This window comes from Larimichthys crocea, chromosome XII (genome assembly GCF_000972845.2).
Source record: "Larimichthys crocea isolate SSNF chromosome XII, L_crocea_2.0, whole genome shotgun sequence".
NCBI lineage: Eukaryota > Metazoa > Chordata > Actinopteri > Sciaenidae > Larimichthys > Larimichthys crocea.
In genome coordinates this window covers 4,462,680-4,481,498 of record NC_040022.1, presented here as the reverse complement: position 1 = coordinate 4,481,498, position 18,819 = coordinate 4,462,680, and the positions used below count along the sequence as shown (strand labels likewise).

The 18,819-nt window shown below is 43.5% G+C and overlaps 1 protein-coding gene and 1 long non-coding RNA gene across 4 annotated transcripts in view; one reads left to right on the top strand and one right to left on the bottom strand.

Annotated features, from left to right (window-relative positions):
* Positions 1–5,003: 5,003 nt before the first annotated feature.
* Positions 5,004–18,819, bottom strand: part of LOC113747076 (uncharacterized) — a 35,294-nt gene continuing 21,478 nt past the window's right edge. For all 3 annotated transcript variants that reach the window (XR_003463318.1, XR_003463319.1, XR_003463317.1), the window contains exons 2-4: positions 10,029–10,456; positions 9,143–9,195; positions 5,004–7,430 (exon numbers count right to left, since the gene is read on the bottom strand). This is a non-coding gene — a long non-coding RNA (uncharacterized LOC113747076). The remainder of the gene's footprint in view (positions 7,431–9,142; positions 9,196–10,028; positions 10,457–18,819) is intronic.
* Positions 12,934–17,177, top strand: hoxb6a (homeobox B6a). The gene is made up of 2 exons (XM_019257041.2): positions 12,934–13,899; positions 15,863–17,177. The coding sequence occupies exons 1-2, from the start codon at positions 13,338–13,340 to the stop codon at positions 16,153–16,155; spliced, it is 855 nt and encodes a 284-aa protein (XP_019112586.1). The 5' UTR covers positions 12,934–13,337; the 3' UTR covers positions 16,156–17,177.

Genomic DNA, 18,819 nt, shown 5'->3' with positions numbered 1-18,819 from the left:
GTATTTTTGTTAATCTTTAACTCGGGATATTTGCATAAAGGAAGCGGTAGATCCGCGTCTGCTGCTAACCAGACACTGAACAGTTTGGGAAGGTCACATGTGGGTCACTGAGGGTTTAAAATCAAGTTTTTGGGGTTTAAATAGGATAGGAACCAAATCTGTGCTCGGAACTGGCCCATTCAGGTTTTTCATTTAGACACATATCCTGGCCTCATTAGTAAATTAGTTTAGTTTAAAAAATATCTCTTATAAATTGAAGAGCTAAAATAGATCGATATATTAACAGTTAGATAGTTAAAAAGATTGTGGTGCAGACTGAGGACAGTACAAAGCAGGAAACAGCTGACCAGGTATTGTCATGTGTGGGTAGCTGCGGGGCTGAATATTTTTGCTTAGATGTGGCCAAACCCGCATTTAAACTCGTCCAATGCTCTTCCTTTGGTTCCAAAGAGTTTCTGAATATAACCTCATAACTTTGGATAAATTCAGAATCCGCACCGTGAGCACTTATTGAAGCAGAGTCACGTATTTTTGTGTCTCACGCAAAGGCGGCTTCTGGCTTATTTAAGATTCAGGAGGCGTTAGATGTGGGCTCAGGTTCCTGTGTGGGAGGACAGGAACTCATATAACAAAATCCTGAAAACGCATTTTAAAAGATCTGAGTGCAGCAGAGGAACCTGATTCCCCTCCAAAACATTAGCCGTTCAAATTCAGCTTCCGTCAGCTTCATTCAGGTGTGTTTTCCCATCTCTCCTGTGAGGCTCAGCCCTCCTCTAACAGCACAGCTTTGAACTGTTCTCATAAAGAAGAAAAAAAAACATTTTGTGTTAAAAAAAAATAAAATTCACTGCGGTGTCTCTGAGCATCCTGCGGCTCCGGGCCTGCAGCCCGTTAAAATAGTGACGCGTTGCCGCATTGCGAAACCCGCATTTTACGCACGGCTTTTCAGGCCCGCACCAACACTCAGGTGAGGACAGCTTTTCACCTAGTTCACTGAAAACAACGTGCAGCTTTTCAGCTACTGCTGCGGCTTGAAACAACGTGCGTGGACGCCCTGGAATTCTGATTAATATAACAAGTCTTACCATCATATCAACCTCGCTGGTGATCAGGAAGGTTCTGTTTTTATCCATGAAACTGAGACGTTACCAACACGGCGGCGGTTGGTTTCGTGGTGTTATGGTGCAGCCAGACTTCAGCTCGGAGTTTCCTCCATTCAAAGACACTTTTTTCCCCCCGTATCTACATCTGTTGTCTTGGCCGCCTCACTGCAGAGACACCGTGCCTTTCACAAAAACACTGAATGCCGGTGGCGTAAATCCTTCAGGAGATCACAATCACACCAAGGAAGAAAGAATGCGGAATGTTGAATAAATATGCTTCAAACATGAGAATATAGTGATATGGTTATTCTTTGTTAGCCCTGTGTTATAAAGTAATAACAGATTTTTTAATCCCATGAAAGTTGTTGTTTTATTATTATTATTATTTTATATTTTAGGTTTTAATATGAATAAAATGCATTTGGTTCCACCCTGCACGAATCTCTGCTGAGGCTCATTCACATGACAACATGTGCAAATAAAGAGTGTGTGTGTTTGTTCGCACGGAAACACACACACTCACAGAGATAAAATGAGGACAGAAAACAGGAGCCGAATTCTGCGTTTTCTTTTCTCTGTTTAGTGAGCTGCTGTTTTTTAAGAGGAGCAGAAAAAGAAGAAGAAGAAGAAGAAGGAGAAGGAGAAGAAAATGGCGGCGGGCAGAATGAGAGAAAGAGAAGGAGCAGCTCCCCTCTAACAGCACTCCATGAAGAAATGCAATAAATTCCTTGTTGTTTTATGAAAATTTACAACTTTGTGATACAAGTTTATGAGTGGCCGCGCGCGGGGATTGGCCGATGGGCTGGTCATGTGGACGCGCTTAACGTGAACATGAACTTTTTATGATTTCCCAAGTGGCTATATTGCTGTTGCACTCCGCTCCGGCCTGAACAGCCGCCTCTCCGCGCTCGCTCTGCCCGGAGCTCGGAGCGCCGCTCGGAGCCCGACAAACCGCGAGGAAATTAACGCCCGGCTCTAATTAAACGGACTAGTTAATGAGAATACTGGTTGTGAGTGTGGAAACCGGCACGACGTTGACAACAACCCGCCCCCTCCCTCCTCTACCTCCTCCTCCTCCTCCTCCTCCACCGCCGCCGCCACCACCACCACCACCACCGCCGCCACCTCCTCCTCCTCCTGCTTCTCCTCCTTCGCTCTTCCTCCACCGCTATGGCCCGCGCTCCGTCTGGTCCTTGCTGCTGTCTCCGCTCAATCTGCGGACAGAGATGGGGACAGTCCGCCGTGATGAGGCGAAGAGAGGAGCGGAGAGGAGCGAGACCAAATCTGGGAGAAGCATCCCGGAGATAAGCCCCCGGTTATTTTTTTTTTTTTTTTTTAATTGTGATTATTTATTTCATTGTCACCGCGAGGATGAAGGAGGAGGAGGAGAGGGGCGGTGATGAAGATGACGGCGGGTGTTGACGACCGGGTGACAACGGGGAATGTAACCCCTCTTTTCCAATACTCCTCCTCTTCATCATCATCCCACCTCCTCGCGCCGCCACCCCTCCATCCAATTACACCATCCGGCTACACACGGTGGGCTGTCTCGTGCCATTCCGGGGGTGCTTTGGCTGCCTGCACGCGGGACACCGAAGTGAGCTGCAGGTGGTGGGGCTCGTGACGGATTATCAACAAACGGTAAGAGCCATCAGCACGTTCCTCCCTCCCCCCCCACCCTCCGGCAGCCCTGCGCAGCGCTGCTGCATGCGCATTGTTAAAGGAGCAAAACAAGCGAAACTGCAGCGCTTGCTTTGCGTGGTTTCTGCTTCCTATGCCTGCTTACAGGGAACCTTATAAATGAGGTGTTAGTTTCCCAGCTCAGATTAAAGCGTTTCCTCGCCGGATTAGGCTCCGTGATGAATTGTCCAGATGAACTGGCTCTCTAAGTAGTGGGATTAGCTGTGGAAGAGTCATCCATCGGTTAAAAGTCGGTTGTTTGAGAGCCGGAAGATTAGCTGACTTTTTTTTCTTCTTTGCCCTGAGCCGTGCAGGCTGTACGGAGGGAGGGGGTAGATGTGAGTGAGCGACGCTGTCTTTGATGTGAGGGCAGGTGTGCCAGATTTATCAAAGCTGCATTTTTAAAGAAGTCGTTTTATTTTAAGTAGAGAGTTTGAGTCTGATTTCGTGTCCAGAGAGAGGGGTGTGTGTCCTTCCTTTTGTGGCCGGACTGTGTGTTTTTCCAATTGTTTCACTTCCAGATCTCAGTAGAAGAGCTTCCAGGTTCTTTCAGATGACTGACAGCCAGTGTGTGTGTGTGTGTGTGTGTGTGTGTGTGTGTGCGGACACAGGAATGTTTTTCTGTCTCGGTTCGTCCAGCCTACTTTTATGACTTTGTTTCCCTTCTCATTTCCTCCCTGCGGCGGGAGGCCTGTTTTTTTTTTTTTTTTTACAACTACACCCCCTCACCTCCACACACACACACACACACACACACACACACACACACACGTACCCTCCACCATCACACACACTCACAAACACATCTGCAGGTCTGTCTGTCTGTCTGTCCTCTCTTTGGTCTCCAATTTGTTTCTGTCTCAAATATCAAACAACCCCTCTGGAGGGAATCCCTTTATCCTGAACACACACACACACACACACACACACACACACACACACACACACACACACTGAACTTTCAGCCTAAGAATAATTCCTCTGATTTTGATTCTTGGTTTATATGCACATTTTAAATATTGCTGTTGTAAATGTTGATGCTTGGCTGCATGCTCAGTTTGTTTCTATGTGAACGCTAACAGCTAATAACTTCATGATAATAAACAACTCATTGTTTTATAAAGTACAACTTCTTCTTATCTTTTCATTATTATATGTGATTACAACTGTTTTTATACCAGTGCTAACTGATACTCTCACGTGTGATGCGCAGCTGAATGGAGCTCCGTGACAGTGTGTAAACATGCTGTAGAAAGGAGCCAGGAAATCATCTGTGTCTCAGCAGTTGTTATGTGGAAATGTACGTTAAACAAGCAGAGGTTTTATTTATGATGTTACAGAACATAGACAGACAGGCGGTGATGTTATACCCGCTGAATATCACCGACACCTCATGGAAACACAGATTGTTCTTCTCTGGTTACACTGCAGATCTCTGCACACAGGCCTGTATGTGCGTGGCAGCATATGTTTGAAAGTTAAAAAAAAACATTCCTCTTTCTTTCTGAAACGGGAAATAATAATATATGTTTTTATCAGTTATCAAAAATAGTAATGTAGTAATGTGAGTAATAATCTGTTAATGAGTCTGAGTAGCAGTGCGCTGCTTTAGCTTGAGCTCTGTCAGCAGCTGTGAAGCAGCCTCATAGTATTATGATCATGAACAGGCTGAGCGTCTTAGTATTATTAGACTTATTAATATTATAAGTAGCAATGGCATCATAGTCATTCCGTAACATGTCACCAGACACGAATGTCAATATTAAGATAATTCTGCAAAAATCGGATTATGTCCAGTCACATTTTCTTGAGGTATAACACCACTCTACATTAATATATTGATATATTTATTGGAATTATTATTTATTGGATATTATGCTGTTATGCTATGCCAATATTGACGTAGTATTTGTTTTAGACCAAACATTCCCAGTAAACTGCCAAAACAGATTCTGTGTGCGTGACAGACACGCTGACGAGAACAAAGACAAAGAAACGCAACATGCGCAGCTCAAATTTAACACACTAACTATAATAATAAAACATTAAATATTTTAAAACCTGATTATTGATTATAATGTATTTATGTATAAGTATGAATCTTGTTTTAGAAGATCGACTGCGTGGTCAATAAACTATTCTTATTATTATTTATATATCATATAATTTTTAATATGATCCATAATTGGTAGTAGTATGCTGATCACTGGTGAGGTCTTACAGAAGCTGCAATGCGGTCTTATTTTAGTGTGTAGTGTAGTGTATTTTTAGCGTGTGTGTGCGTCAACAGTCACAAGGCTCAAGTCAAATTTAGACATTTATTTATATATGAATATGCATTTACAACAACATACTGTATTATTCACATACACATATGTACATTCATATTCAGAGGACAGATCAATGTAGATTATTCCACCAAACACAGCCTGTAGGTATTCACATTTAATATATGATGTAACAATAAACCAATGTTAGATATTAGTACTGTGATAGCATAGTCTAGTGTGGAGGAGCTACAGGAGCGGTGCTCACACCGACACACGGCCACAGCACCGTGCTGCTGTCAGCCGGAGGTGCTCAGCAGAAAGCCGCCCTGCAGCCCCGACACGCTCCTGCAAAACGCTCTGGTGCCATCTAGCGTCGCGATGGCAACAGTACCAAACAGGGTGATATCTCTTCAACATACACACACGTCTCTCTGCGTCCTGTCTTCACAGCTCAGTCTGTCCCTGTCGTCGTTCCAAAGGTGTGATGCGTTAGTTATGTGTGTGTGTGTGTGTGTGTGTGTGTGTGTGTGTGTGTGTGTGTGTGTGTGTGTGTGTGTGTGTGAGAGAGAGCTGTTGACAAACTGATGATGTGACCGTTACTTCACTGTTTTTGTCCTCTTTGGAATGAACCCACACCATGCAGACATGACGACAGGCAGGGGGAGCGCGTGAATGTGCGCGCACGTGACCGTGCGGGGATATGTGATGTGTGGAGTGTACAATTTGTCTTTTGTCTTACTCCGTGTGTTGGCTTCTTCTTTCTCTCTTTGATGTGAACAACGCAGAGAGAGAGAGAGAGAGAGAGAGAAAGAGAGAGAGAGAGATTTGTGGCAGCATGGAGGGAGTGAGAGGGAAGGCTGACCCCCCCCACCATGTTAGGCCTGACTGTTGTTACACTGTGGTGAATGAGGCGTAGAGAAATCCATGCGCGCACAACAACACACCAATGGCCTCTCTCTGTCTCTGCGTATATGTGTGAGTATGTGCGCGTTGTACCCAAGGAAACAGGAGCTTAGTATGTAAAATGTATGCTCACTGGTCAGGCTCGCTGTTTCAATAAACAGGGGGGGCTCTGCTGTGCGCGTGCGTAAGCGTATTTGTGCTCGCGTGTGTAAAAAATAATAAGTCGTCTCAGCTCTGTGGTTTCATCATCTTTACCGGATCGCTCATCTGCAGATCTGTTGTGCAGCCCCTCCACAAATAAATCTTTGCATCCAGGTGTGTGTGTATGTGTGTGTGTGTGTGTGAGGAAAGAAGTAGGTGGGGGTGGGGCAGAAATCCACAATGTTGCATTTAATTTATGACTCGAGCATCATCTGACTTTAATCCGGCATTCAAAATCAACTTGAGTGCATTAAGATCAGACGGAAAATCAATATTTCGCATCGTATCATCTGTTTCTTCTCTCCTCGACAGCCAAACACCTCAATTGGATTTTCTGTGTGTGTGCGTTTGTGTGTGTGTGTGTGTGGAGTGAGATTATGACCATCAGGACGGTGGTTATCAGAGGGGAATTCCACATTATTACTATTCGGCTGCGCATGAACGATTCAAACGCACCGCCGGATTCACACAAAGTCCAGCTGTACTGCAGCTTCATAATATTAATGAAAAATTAAAAATACACTGCAGGCTCAGAGGTAATAACTGAAACTTATTATGAACACATTAATGCACGTTCGGTAACTTCAGCTTTCGGTATTAAGTTAGTCCATTAGTTATTACAGAATAATACATAATTCTTCTTTTTATACATATGTATGCATATATATGTACATATGCATTGGCTAGGTTATGTGTGTGAGATTGTTATGCATATATACTGCCACACAATATAACTTAACCTAAGTATGTATATATTTAATTACATACATGTGTGTAATAATGTAATTATTATTATATAATCGTATGAGAACTAGTGCACTACTAGATCATTGATGATAATAATAATTATAACTATTATTATTATTACTCACAACAGTTCACTAATAGCAGGCTACCAAACACATCAATTAGTAACAGTCTACTAACTACTACTATTACTACTAATAATAACAATAATAGCAGTAGTAATAATAATAATAATAATAATAATTCTTAATTCAATACAAAATCAATACAAATGTTTTAGATTAGTATTTGGCGTGCACCTGCGTGTGCGCGTGTCCGCTCCTTCCTCCTGTAGCAGAGGAGAAAAACAAGCGGCCCTCCCCGTGATGCCGCATTCATCTGTCCGTTAATCTTTAACTTGTCCCGGGGCCCTTCTTGTGGTGGCCTGGCCTGGTGGTATTATAGCGCCCAACGAGTAACAGTCCAGTGAAGTGACCCAAAGCACGAGCTCACGGTGCCGTGAAGGACGCGGTCCAGCCGGGTCTTGCTGCCAGGAGACGATTAATACATTAAAACAAACACACACACACACACACACACACACAGAAAAAAAAGTACAAGTGAGGCAGTTTCTTTTAGTTTGTCATTAACTGGTGCGGGAGAGGTCGGCCAACGCGCGCGCACAGACACACACATTGCTTCCTATTGAGTGTATCGACCTTTACGTGTGTAAAGACATTAACTTTGTGTGCGTAAACCTCACACAGTGATGTAGTTAAAGAAAACTTGTGTTAGGTAAAGTTCCCGATAGTTCCTAATTCAAACATATTTTTTAAATGACATATTGTATAACAGACATTAAATATTTAAAGTTATTGGAACTTTTGAAGATGTTATTTTATTTCTCTTCCATCACCTACTCATAAAAAACATTTGAAAATCTAATTTCCTTTCAGCCTACTGCGCGTTAAAATAAAAAACATACATACATTTTCTAATTTAGAAATTTAGATATTGAATTAATCTGTATTATAGAGGTAGAGATATAGAGGAAGTGTTGAAATTATAGCTGCAATATGATAATATCCCGTCAGCCTGTGGTGGAGTATTTAAAGTGTAATTCTGCTCTGCAATATTTGAAATCAAATTCTGTGTTTAAAAAGTGTTAGTCAATAAAATAAATAGCAAAAGTTTAATTTCATAGACAGTTAATTATTTCACAGCGCCCGTTAATAATAGTGTGTGAAACGCAGGCGGTTTGAGCATTGCCGAGACTGAAATGAACCGCAGATGAACTGTACAGTGTGAGTGTGTGTGTGCGTGCGTGCGTGCGTGCGTGTGTGTATGTGTGTGCACGCGCGTTCCTTGTGTGCAGCACAGCACATTTGTTCATCTGTTGTTTGCTGCAGGCCTGTTTTTCACTTCGTCGCCATTCCTCGGACTTTACAAGGAGTCATAAACGGTCATAAAGCCATAAAAGTCCCGTGGTCTCACACACACACACACACACACACACACACACACACACACACACACACACACACACACAGACGAGGTGAAGAAGAGTCATAAAGCTATAAAGCAGTCTGACTCCTCCAGCTTTAATTGTCGATAATCTCTGAAGTTTCTCAGATTCCTGGAGTTTCCTCGGCAGCTCTGAACTGTTTACACTGCAGCTCAATCACAGCTACGCACTGTGATTTACTGCACAGGCTGGAAACTGTCACGAAAAACCTGACTATTATTAGTAGTATTGTTGTTAGTAGTAGTAGTGGACTATCTTGGCCGTATTGTTGGTAATAGCAGGCCTAGTAAAAGTCGAATTATTGGTGCATTTTAGTCATTTGAATTCTCACATTTCACCCCAAAATTCATTTTAATTCTCACATTTCACCCCAAAATAACATGACGGCCGCCGTGCATCATAACACACTTTTAAAAGTCCTTCAGACTATGTCATGTTGAATAAAAACGAGGACAAAAGAAGGTCAACTCTACACCAGCATATACTTATTTTTCAATATGTGCCTACGGCGAGAGGTGCGGTTCAAATCTGCTGATCTACAGGAGCCAACATAAAACAGTGACAGTTAGGGCGCGTGACAGACAGACGATATGTCTCCCTTTAAGGTATGTCTTCTTATCGTCCATGTTTGTTTCTGTCTCTCTCTCTCACACACACACACACACACTTACACACTCTGTTTCTCATCCAGCAAACACTTTTTCCAGGCTCCGTTTCCGGTCCTGAGGCTTTACCTGTTTTTTCTTTCTCCCGGTAACTTTCCCGCTTCTCCAGAACTGTAACACACCTGCAGAAAGACACGTGAAAAACACAAGAGAGCACACAACACAGAAAGACAGTGTGTGTGTGTGTGTGTGTGTGTGTGTGTGTGTTGCGGTCTGCTGTATGAATATTTGAAGGCAGTCACATGATAGCGGGACAGAATGAGGTCAGGCTGTTGCCTTTAAATAGTGTTGAATGAAGCAGCTCGTCACATTAGCTTCAGATAACTCAGCTTTAGCACTGTGCGGCTAATATTTACGTTTGGTAGCTTTAGCTGTTGTTTTTAAAGTGCGTCACGACAGAGCTGCAGAGTTTAACTAATAGTTATGCTTCATTCAGCTAAAATGCTGCAGACTTTAGGAAGGAGTTTGCACATACTGTTATTAAAACATCTTAATGCTGACTTATATCTGTAGGGTTATATTTATAATGTCGTAACAAGTAAAGTTATTGTAACATGTAAAGTTATCAGCTTGTTAGCTACACCTGTCATCGTCTGCCCGCTATGTAAGAGTAAAAATGGACATATTATACAATTTAAATGCATATTCCACAAGCTGTGCTAACATTAGCCATTATACAATATATATATATATCATATATATATAGATATATATGTATATAGATACTAACTTTAAATATAGTAATAATATTAGTATATAATATAACTAGTAAATATAGTATATATATGAGTATATATAATACAAAGGTAAATATAGTATATATATTATAATATATATATACTACTTTAAATGATATATATTATATATATATATATAATTATAAGATATATATATAGCTTTAAAGTTAGTTATGAAGTGTTATAAAAACTTCATAATATAACACAAAGGCGCTCACCTGCAGAGGGCTGTCATTAATTTACGCTGCGTGATACCGTTTAACTCAACACATTGTAAATATGTTCAAGCAGCATATCAGTCCAGTCTAGTTATGTTAGCCATATCTCTCATGTATCAATCTGAATATGTCACCACTGTGTCAGAAAGTGGTGTTTACCCTCGAGGCCGCTGCAGCAGGTATACACTGATGTTATGTCAAAACTACAAATCCCGTCAGGAGCTAACGCGCTAATGCATCTGGACTGACTGTATATATAATAACAACATTACCGTCCTGTGTGTGTGAGTGTGTCCAAGGCTGTAGGCCATGCCTGTCCTGTCCTGTCCTGTCCTGTCCCCACTGCTCATTAATGATTAAACCACAGTCAGCTCCAACACAATGCTGCTGCTTCCCGTTCCCACAAAGCGGAGAGGAAACGGAGCGTCCTGCCAGAGAGAGAGAGAGAGAGAGAGAGGGAGAGGAGGAGGAGAGGAGGAGAGGAGGAGAGGAGGAGAGGAGGAGAGGGGGAGAGAGAGAGAGGTCAAAATGAAAGTTAAAAAGAGAGATTCCCAATCTGTCTGTGTGATCCTACACAGAAAGCAAGAGTCAGCGGAGGATTAAACATATTATCTGTCCCTGCTCTGAACAGTGTAACTTTGAAAAAAAACGAGAGGAGACACGGAGGAATGGACGGAGGAGGGTGGGAGGGTAAAGTAAAAGTAAAAATAGAGTCTTTGTCTCTATTTGTCAGTCGGACTGTCTGCAGTTTGGCCATGCAGACAAGTCAGAGCCTGTAGTACACAGAGAGAAACACACAGAGAGGGAGACTTATTTATGGCTGCGGTTATTTTACGACCTCAGCGACACATATTCCGTTTGTAAGTGCGAATGAAAAGCAGGCCGGCTGAGCTTTTCTTTTTTTCCCCTCCAGCTGTCTGTCTCTGCAACAAGAAGAAGAAGAAGAAGAAAAATGGATAGTTCTGGAAGGAGAGGACGTGCATGATTTCAGCTACCCTTTCCACTCATTTCATAATTGAACGTAGGCCTTCAACATAATAGTACTTAGAACCTGTGTGTGTGTGTGTGTGGTAGAGAGTGTGTGTGCGCGCTCAGACTGCTCCTATGCTTCTTTACTTTTTACGTTTCGAAAACACGAAAAACTGATGCTAAAAGTTACTACAATTACATCATAATAGTTCATTATTAATTCTATCTTATATGTAGATTATTATTAGTAGTATATTATTAGCATTGTAACATTATTACTATTATTCTAGAATACCCCCCTGCCCCGAATTTAAATCAATGATGACAAATAATTTTGGAAATGTTTTTAATTACTGACAAACTATAATATTATTAATAACTATTGTTTTAAACGTATTTTTAATAACTAACCCATAAATTGAAACTATAAATAATAATCATGATACATATTATAGAAACAGCTTTTTTCCTAACTAAAACACTTATTTACACACGCATTTACAGTTTCACTTGTGATTTTCTTTTGTTTAATTTTTTTATTTCCAAAACTCGACACTGTTAGGCCTACTTCATGATGTATATGTTAAAAGCTGTATGCGTTAGTACTAAGATATAATATAGTTTTTTTTCTCTTCAGGTTGTAGTGTGTCTCTTTGGTTAATGTGGGCTATTTGTATGATTTCACTTGTGTGGCTCACGTGGAAAACGGTCGTTTTGGGCGCGAGGCTAATCAGTGTCAAGAAAACCGGTGAAAAAATGTAGACCGTTTCCTTTCTTCTTCTCCTTTTACATTTCCAACCCAATCAGTGTCACAGAAGAAGAAAATAATAATTCACTCCACGCATTGATCAAACCGAGGCCACTCGAGCAGCACGTGTAAGTGGAACACTTGAGGCAGCACGGGACAATCCGGGACAGAGTGGCGTCACCCGGGTTATCTATAAAACATGAACGGCTCTCAGATTATGTTCAGAAAATCCCTTCCAGATTATCAGTGACTCCTCCGACGGAGGAAGTAATGAAAAGCACACACACACACACACACACACACACACACACACACACACACACATGACATAAATCTACCCACCGACCCAAATATACCAATTATAAATGTACAAACACTTCAATTATAGACGTGCACAGCCCACGTTATATTGTAGGGTGACTCACACACACTCACACTCGCACTCACACACACACGCGGGACCACACATGACTCGTGCGCGCTCCCGTCTGTGATTTACGCCCGCCAAATTCATTTTAATGCGGTCGGTATTATCTGCAAAGCGCCGGGAATATGTTTTATTATTCGGTTGCCTCTGGTGGTGGTGGTGCAGCACCCCTCCCTCCCACCTCTCCCTCCTTCCCTCCCTCTCTCACAGACCTCCCTCTGGGAGAAAGGTGCGTGTGTGTGTGTGTGTGTGTGTGTGTGTGTGCTGCTGGTTTTTATGGGTCCAACAACAGACGGAGGAAGACACACAGGGAGAGAAAGAATCAATTTAACGCGCCGAGGATTCCGGTGTGATTGCGCACTATCACCGGGAACCGGGGGGGGGGGGGGGGGGGGGGGGTGAAAGAGAGAGTGAATGAGAATTAGAAGGAGAGAAAGGGAGTGGGAGATTGAGGAAGGGAAATAGGAAAAAGGAGAGGTGGAGGTGGAGGGAGGGAGAGAGAGAGAGAGAGAGAGAGAGAGAGAGAGAGAGAGAGTCGCGGTAGTTCCCAGCCCCCCCCTCCTCTTCCTCCTCTTCCTCCTCTTCCTCCTCTTCTTCCTCTCTCCAACGAAAAGGAAAGAAGGCGAACGAATGCCAGGCACGGAAAGCTTCCCCCATTGGTCAGTTTGGAGGTCAGCTGGTCTCTGCCCCCCCTCCCCACACCTCCTCACCCCATCCCGTCCTCTCGTCCACAACACACACACACACGGACTCTCTCTCCTGTTCTCCCCTCCCTCCCTCCTCTCTCTCTCTCTCTCTGTCCCACACTGGCACTCAGCCACCCAGATACCCCCTTCCCCTCCTCTCACCCGCCTCACCCCTCCTCACCCCCCTCCCCCCTCCTCCCAATCTGCGATAAACTAAGTGATAGCAGCAGCCCGTCGGACTGTCGGCTATAAAACACAACAAATCATAAAGTGCAGGCAGGGGAAGGCAGAGGAAGGAGGACGGGAGGGAGAACCGTTAGCCGTTAGCCGTTAGCCTCCTTCTACTCCTCCTTCTTCTTCTTCATCGCGTGAACGTTGTTGTTGTGTTTGTCTCGTGCCCTCCTGTCCTCCCCTCTCTCCTCTTCTTCTCCTCTCCTCTCTCCTCTCTTCTTCTCTTCTCCTCCCGTACTTTTCTCCCGATGAGTTCCTATTTTGTCAACTCCTCTTTCCCGGTGACGCTACCGGGATCGGGTGGAGGCGCGCAGGCGGCGGCGGAGTCGTTCCTGGGTCAGATCCCGCTCTACTCGTCGGGATACGCCGCCGACCACCCGCTCAGGCACTACCCGGCAGCAGCCGTTACCGCTGCCGCGGCCGTGGCGTACGGCGCGAGCGGCGGCGTGCACCAGGATAAACCGTACCCGGCGTCCACTTACTACCAGCAGGCTGCGAACGGAGCGTACGGCGGGCACCGGGCGGCGGCAGGAGTCGGAGTAGGGGGCGCAACCGGAGCCGGTGCTTGCGACTACGCAACGGCGGCGGCGGCTGCGGCGGCTGCAGCTGCTGCCACGAGCTTCTACCGGGACAAGGAGCACCCGTGCAGCCTGGAAGAACACCAGCTCGCCCTGAGCCAGGACGGCATGCACCGTAAAGCGGAGTGCGCGGGGCTGAGTGGGAAAGGGCTGTTCGGTGAACCGATGGACGACAAGCAGGCGTCATCAGCCCCCATTTACCCGTGGATGCAGCGGATGAACGCGTGCAACGGTGAGTGTCTTCTTCTTCCTTTTCCCCTCTTTCGTGCATATTTTATGACCACAGCCGTCATAAAACTGACGTTTGTTTCCTCCGTCAGCGCCTCTTCTGTCTTTTCCCTTTCTCCCCCTTTTTCCCCTCCTCCTCCTCTCCAGTAGCTGCTTTATGATCCCCGTTTGTTGGCTTGTCAGTCAGTCATGTGCTCGGTATTTTATTGTCCGTCATAAACCGGGTTTGTTTTGGTTGTAGCTCCTGTTACTGTATGTGACCTGCTGACCGACGCTGCTACCGAGCAAGGGGGAAGGAAAGTTGAGAGGAAAGGGCTGTCAGAGAGTGTTGTGGGTGAAAACAAGCAGCAGATAAAGAGGGAGATAGAAAGAGAGGAAACTAAAAGCATGCAGTTATCTGCTCCACTGCCTCTGCCTCGTTTTTATTTAGAGTTTTAAACTTTATTCTCTTTTTACGCACGAGCAGAAAAACTCTCCACCAGCTGACGTTCAAGGATAACTCCTGTTTTTTAATCCAACTACTTCAGATAAAGAAAGAATGGTATCACAGCTCCCGCTGCTATATTTATCACAACTTCTGTCCTCTTATCTTATATGGAGCCTGTCCTGTTAACCCCGCACCGCAGACACCGTTATGCGCTCTTTATTCATAACCGAACAGATTAGATATTAGACTTAATAATCAGGCCTGCCAAGTTCGGAGTGAAAGTGAGAGGAGACGTCGGCGTGAAGTGAATCATTTGATTTATCTGTCTGTCTCCGTGTTACGCTGTTGTTGTGTGAATTCAACCAAAGTATAAAATAATTGTTGCGCGCGCGCGCGTGTGTGTGTTCTGTAAAGCAGTGTCTTTGTTTAACAGAGAAATAACGGCCTGTTGAGATGTAAAGTGAGTAATGGTGGATGATGCAGGGCTACTGTTGTACAAAGCCCTGCAGGACACACCGAGTTATGACAGATGAGGTGGAAACAGACTCCCGCCGCAAAGAAATATATAAGAAGAAAAAAAAAAGAGAGAGGCAAGTGACAGTTGGAGATGTAAATGGTTGAGAGAAGAGAGTGGCACACACACACACACACAATACACACACACAACACACACACAAAAACCCTGAGTGCTCCTCCATAATCCGGTTGGGTTTGACTTTATATTTATGGATATTTAGATTGAGATGTGTGCCCTGCGCAGCGTGCGGTTTTCCATCCGTGCTCTGCCTCTCAGATCGATACAGAAACTGAAGCTGCTAAACTGACAACATGGCGATTTGTTTACCACCGGGGGCCAAAATAGTGTTAGAGAGGACCAGGATCAAGGCAGAGTGAAGCCCTGCAAGCTGATCTTCACAGGGGGAGGGATACCATCAGAAATATTATCTTTTTTAAACTATATTATATTATTTATTATATTTTATATTATTATTATTATTATTATTATTATTGGTTCTGAAAGTGGAACAATGCGCCTCTTTCTTCTCCTCTGAATGCTGCCATTCACCAGTAGCCACATTAAAACTTCATTTTGTGCAATAAAATACATAGATGGCTTTGAATAATTTTATTTATGGCCTTCTATTTTAGTTCTATTTTAGTTCCACATTAAATGTACATCATAATTTTCAGAAGGAGAGGAAAGGAAACAAGTGTCAGTGTCTGCAGCCGTTCCGGGGCTGGATTAACATTTAACTGAAGTGATGCCAAAAGCAGAATTTAAATGGAGTCTGTGGAGCAGACACAGCAAGATGACTAACAGAGGGAGTGATTATCTGAAGGATTTTAATTATACATTTATTGATCCATAATTAGTTAATGAGTAAGATAATAAATGGTCTTAAAAACAGTCAAAAAGGCAACAAAACCATCGATAAAATCCTACAATAAGACTCTGAAACGGCTGTCTGTGTCACAGGTGCTTTGTGTTTTTACTCTGGCTAAAATTTAACTCTCCCTGTCTCTCCCTCTCCTCTCTCAGGGACCTTCGGCAGCCCCGGGAGACGCGGGAGGCAGACTTACACGCGCTACCAGACCCTCGAGCTGGAGAAAGAGTTCCACTTTAACCGGTACCTCACGCGGCGGCGGCGGATCGAGATCGCGCACGCGCTCTGCCTCACGGAGAGGCAGATTAAAATCTGGTTCCAAAACCGGAGGATGAAATGGAAGAAGGAGAACAAGCTGATCAACTCCTCTTCTTCTTCCTCATCCTCTTCGTCCTCTTCTTCCTCCACGGTGAACGGTGCAGAGGAAGAGGAGAAACGGACGGAGTGAGAGAGGAGACACAAACTGATGCAAAGACATTAAAAAGAAGAAGAGGAGGCTGGAAGAAAAAAAAAGACATGCTCGTTGATCCTTTCCCCTCCCCGTCTCAAACTTTCTCCAGACGTTTGTCTGGTGTGAAACTCTGGGAAAAAAAGTAGCCTACATTTGATTTTATTATTTTTTGTTTTACGGGAGCAGGTAGAGAAGTAAGAGCGAGGAGAGGATTTTTTTTTTTTTTTATCCCCACCCACAAAAATAAAAGTCCCTTTTCCAAGTTGAATTTACCTCTCTGTGCGCTATGAAATATTTGGAAGTCATTTGAGTCTTGGGAAGAGACGGGTGGAAAGAAGAGATAAAATCAAAAAGAGACAAAGAAGAAAGAGAGAACAGGAGAGAGAAGAAGGGGGTGGCGGGTCAGGCTGACATTCTGAACGTAGGCCTATTTAAAAAAATAATAATAATAAATTAGTAACCCAACGGTGACAAACTGTGTTAAGACACAATTCTTGTTGCATTCCAAGGAAACCACCTAACTTCTTGTTGTACTTTATTTTCTGTCAGATGTACTTCCTGTCTTGCAGGCACTTGTTTTGAAGCTTTAGGAATTTTCTGATTTATTTTCTAAACGTGTTGTGTGTATTACCTTCGATTAAATACGATCATACACACAGCCACGCAGTGGGAGGACAAATTTGAGAAGTGTATGTATGTCATATGGTGTTCATATTTAAACTGTATAGAAATAAGCGAGGGGGTAAGAAAAAAAATCACCCTGTACAGTGCAAATAATGTAATTGCGGGTGGGGGTGGGGGTAATTTAACCTTTCCAACTGTTTTACTTTTACAATATAGAGGGAGGGCTCGTGGGAGGGGGTGTTAACCTACTGATGTTATTCTCCAAACTACCTAAAAACGTTCAGGAAAGTGTATATTTTATGAATTTTTACATTGTTTGTTTATGTTAGTGTTTTTTGTCAAGTAATTACGTATACTACCTATGAGAAATGTTCAATAAAATGTATAGAAATGTCCGGAGAGAGGCTGTTTTTTGACTGGAGGGGAGTTCAGAAGTGAAGTGAGACGTAGAAACAGTTTTTTATTTTGTGATTTATTGCCGTGCGTAAAGACGCATAAACCTTTACCCTTTTATTTGAAACATGCGCGCGTATATTTACGACGCGCCGTGCGTAAAGGCTGAGGGCCGCTGGTGGTGAGAGGTGGTTGAGGGAGTGAGGGGGGGGAAAGTAAGCGCACGAGGCCGGTCCGGAGGAGGGAAGCGAGCTGCTGCTTGAACTAATTGATGACCAGACCAGAGAGGGAGAGAAAGTTGACCTGTCCTCGAGCCGGCCAGCCAGACACGTCACACACACATACACACTTCAACCCAGACAAAGTGGACAATGTCCTCGTGACCCTTTGAACTCTGTTTGTCCCCTGGGTGACCGGCGCGCGGGGTTCAACTCTCGGCTGCGAGCTTGGGTTTCAGCGCGCGCCTGAACAGGAAAAAATAAAAATTGATCTCCAATAAATGATCAACATTTGTTGACACGTGAGCAGTTAAAACAAAAAAGCAGCAATTATGGGTTAAAAAAAAAACGGAAATCACACACTTCTAATCAGTGTGTGTTTTCTAAATGTAGGCTGTTATCCAAAGGGTTATTTAGTTTGTATGTTTATCATCATCTGCATGTTTTCAAATGATTTTTTATTATGATAGCATCTGCTGTAAACTTCCATCTCACTCAGTTTTTCTTCCACTTGTTGTTCTGACTAGGTTGAGTTGAAGGAGACATATTAGGTTTGCTAATAAAAGAGTTGTGCTGCCAAGCTAATAGGTGGCATGGGTTGTCGGTAAATAATTAATTCCACACTAAGGAAATAAAACATTTTCATCCGTCTGTATGTGTGTGAGAGAGATTTAATATGATTTAATTCAGCTGCAGTGAGATGATTGTTGTTTTTCAGTTCAGTATCAGGAGACAAAAACAGAGCCAGACTCGGGCGGATAACTAAGTCTGTATTTTTGTGTTATTCAACCAGGGTTGGCGGTTCGATTCCCGCAGTGAGAACCGTCTGCTGTCAGGTGAAGCGCATGCGGGCAGATGTTCTGTGTTACACACACTGGAAATGGTTTCACTGTGACCCAGAGGGCTCGTTTTACTCACAAACACACGCTAACTGCAGACGTATTTGGTGTTTTGGATCTTTATTTTGTCTATGCCAGACATCCTCCATGTATAATGTTTCCAGCAGTTTGGAAAAGAAGATTTGTTCTTTTAATTTCCATTTCTGATACAGTGAGAGTTTAAACTTCAGTTTAAAAAAAAAGTGAAAATATCCAAAATCTGGAGCATCTAAACATCTGTGCGCAGTTTAAAATGAGGATTTGAGTGCTCTGTAGATTACAACGAATTGTGCTCACATTTGTGCACAACGTGGAAGAATATCTGCTATTTAGTGGATTATTATTTTTTTTCCCATTAGCAACGTGAGGAGAGGCAGATTCAGAATCTGTGGCTCCAGCTGAACATCTTCAGAACCATGGAGCACAGCTGAGAGCAGCAGAGAGAGAGGATCTAAAACACAAAGTCAAAGCTTTGAATCAAAGTAAATCATCCTCGCTGACCCTTCTTATCTGAAACTCTGGAATTTGTTTGGGCCAGTGAGTTTGTT

Bases quoted from the DNA above. Each gene is read 5' to 3' on its own strand.
- hoxb6a (XM_019257041.2), top strand. From the start codon at position 13,338: ATGAGTTCCTATTTTGTCAACTCCTCTTTCCCGGTGACGCTACCGGGA. The intron at 13,900-15,862 runs GTGAGTGTCTTC...CTCCTCTCTCAG, and splicing joins GCGGATGAACGCGTGCAACG to GGACCTTCGGCAGCCCCGGG.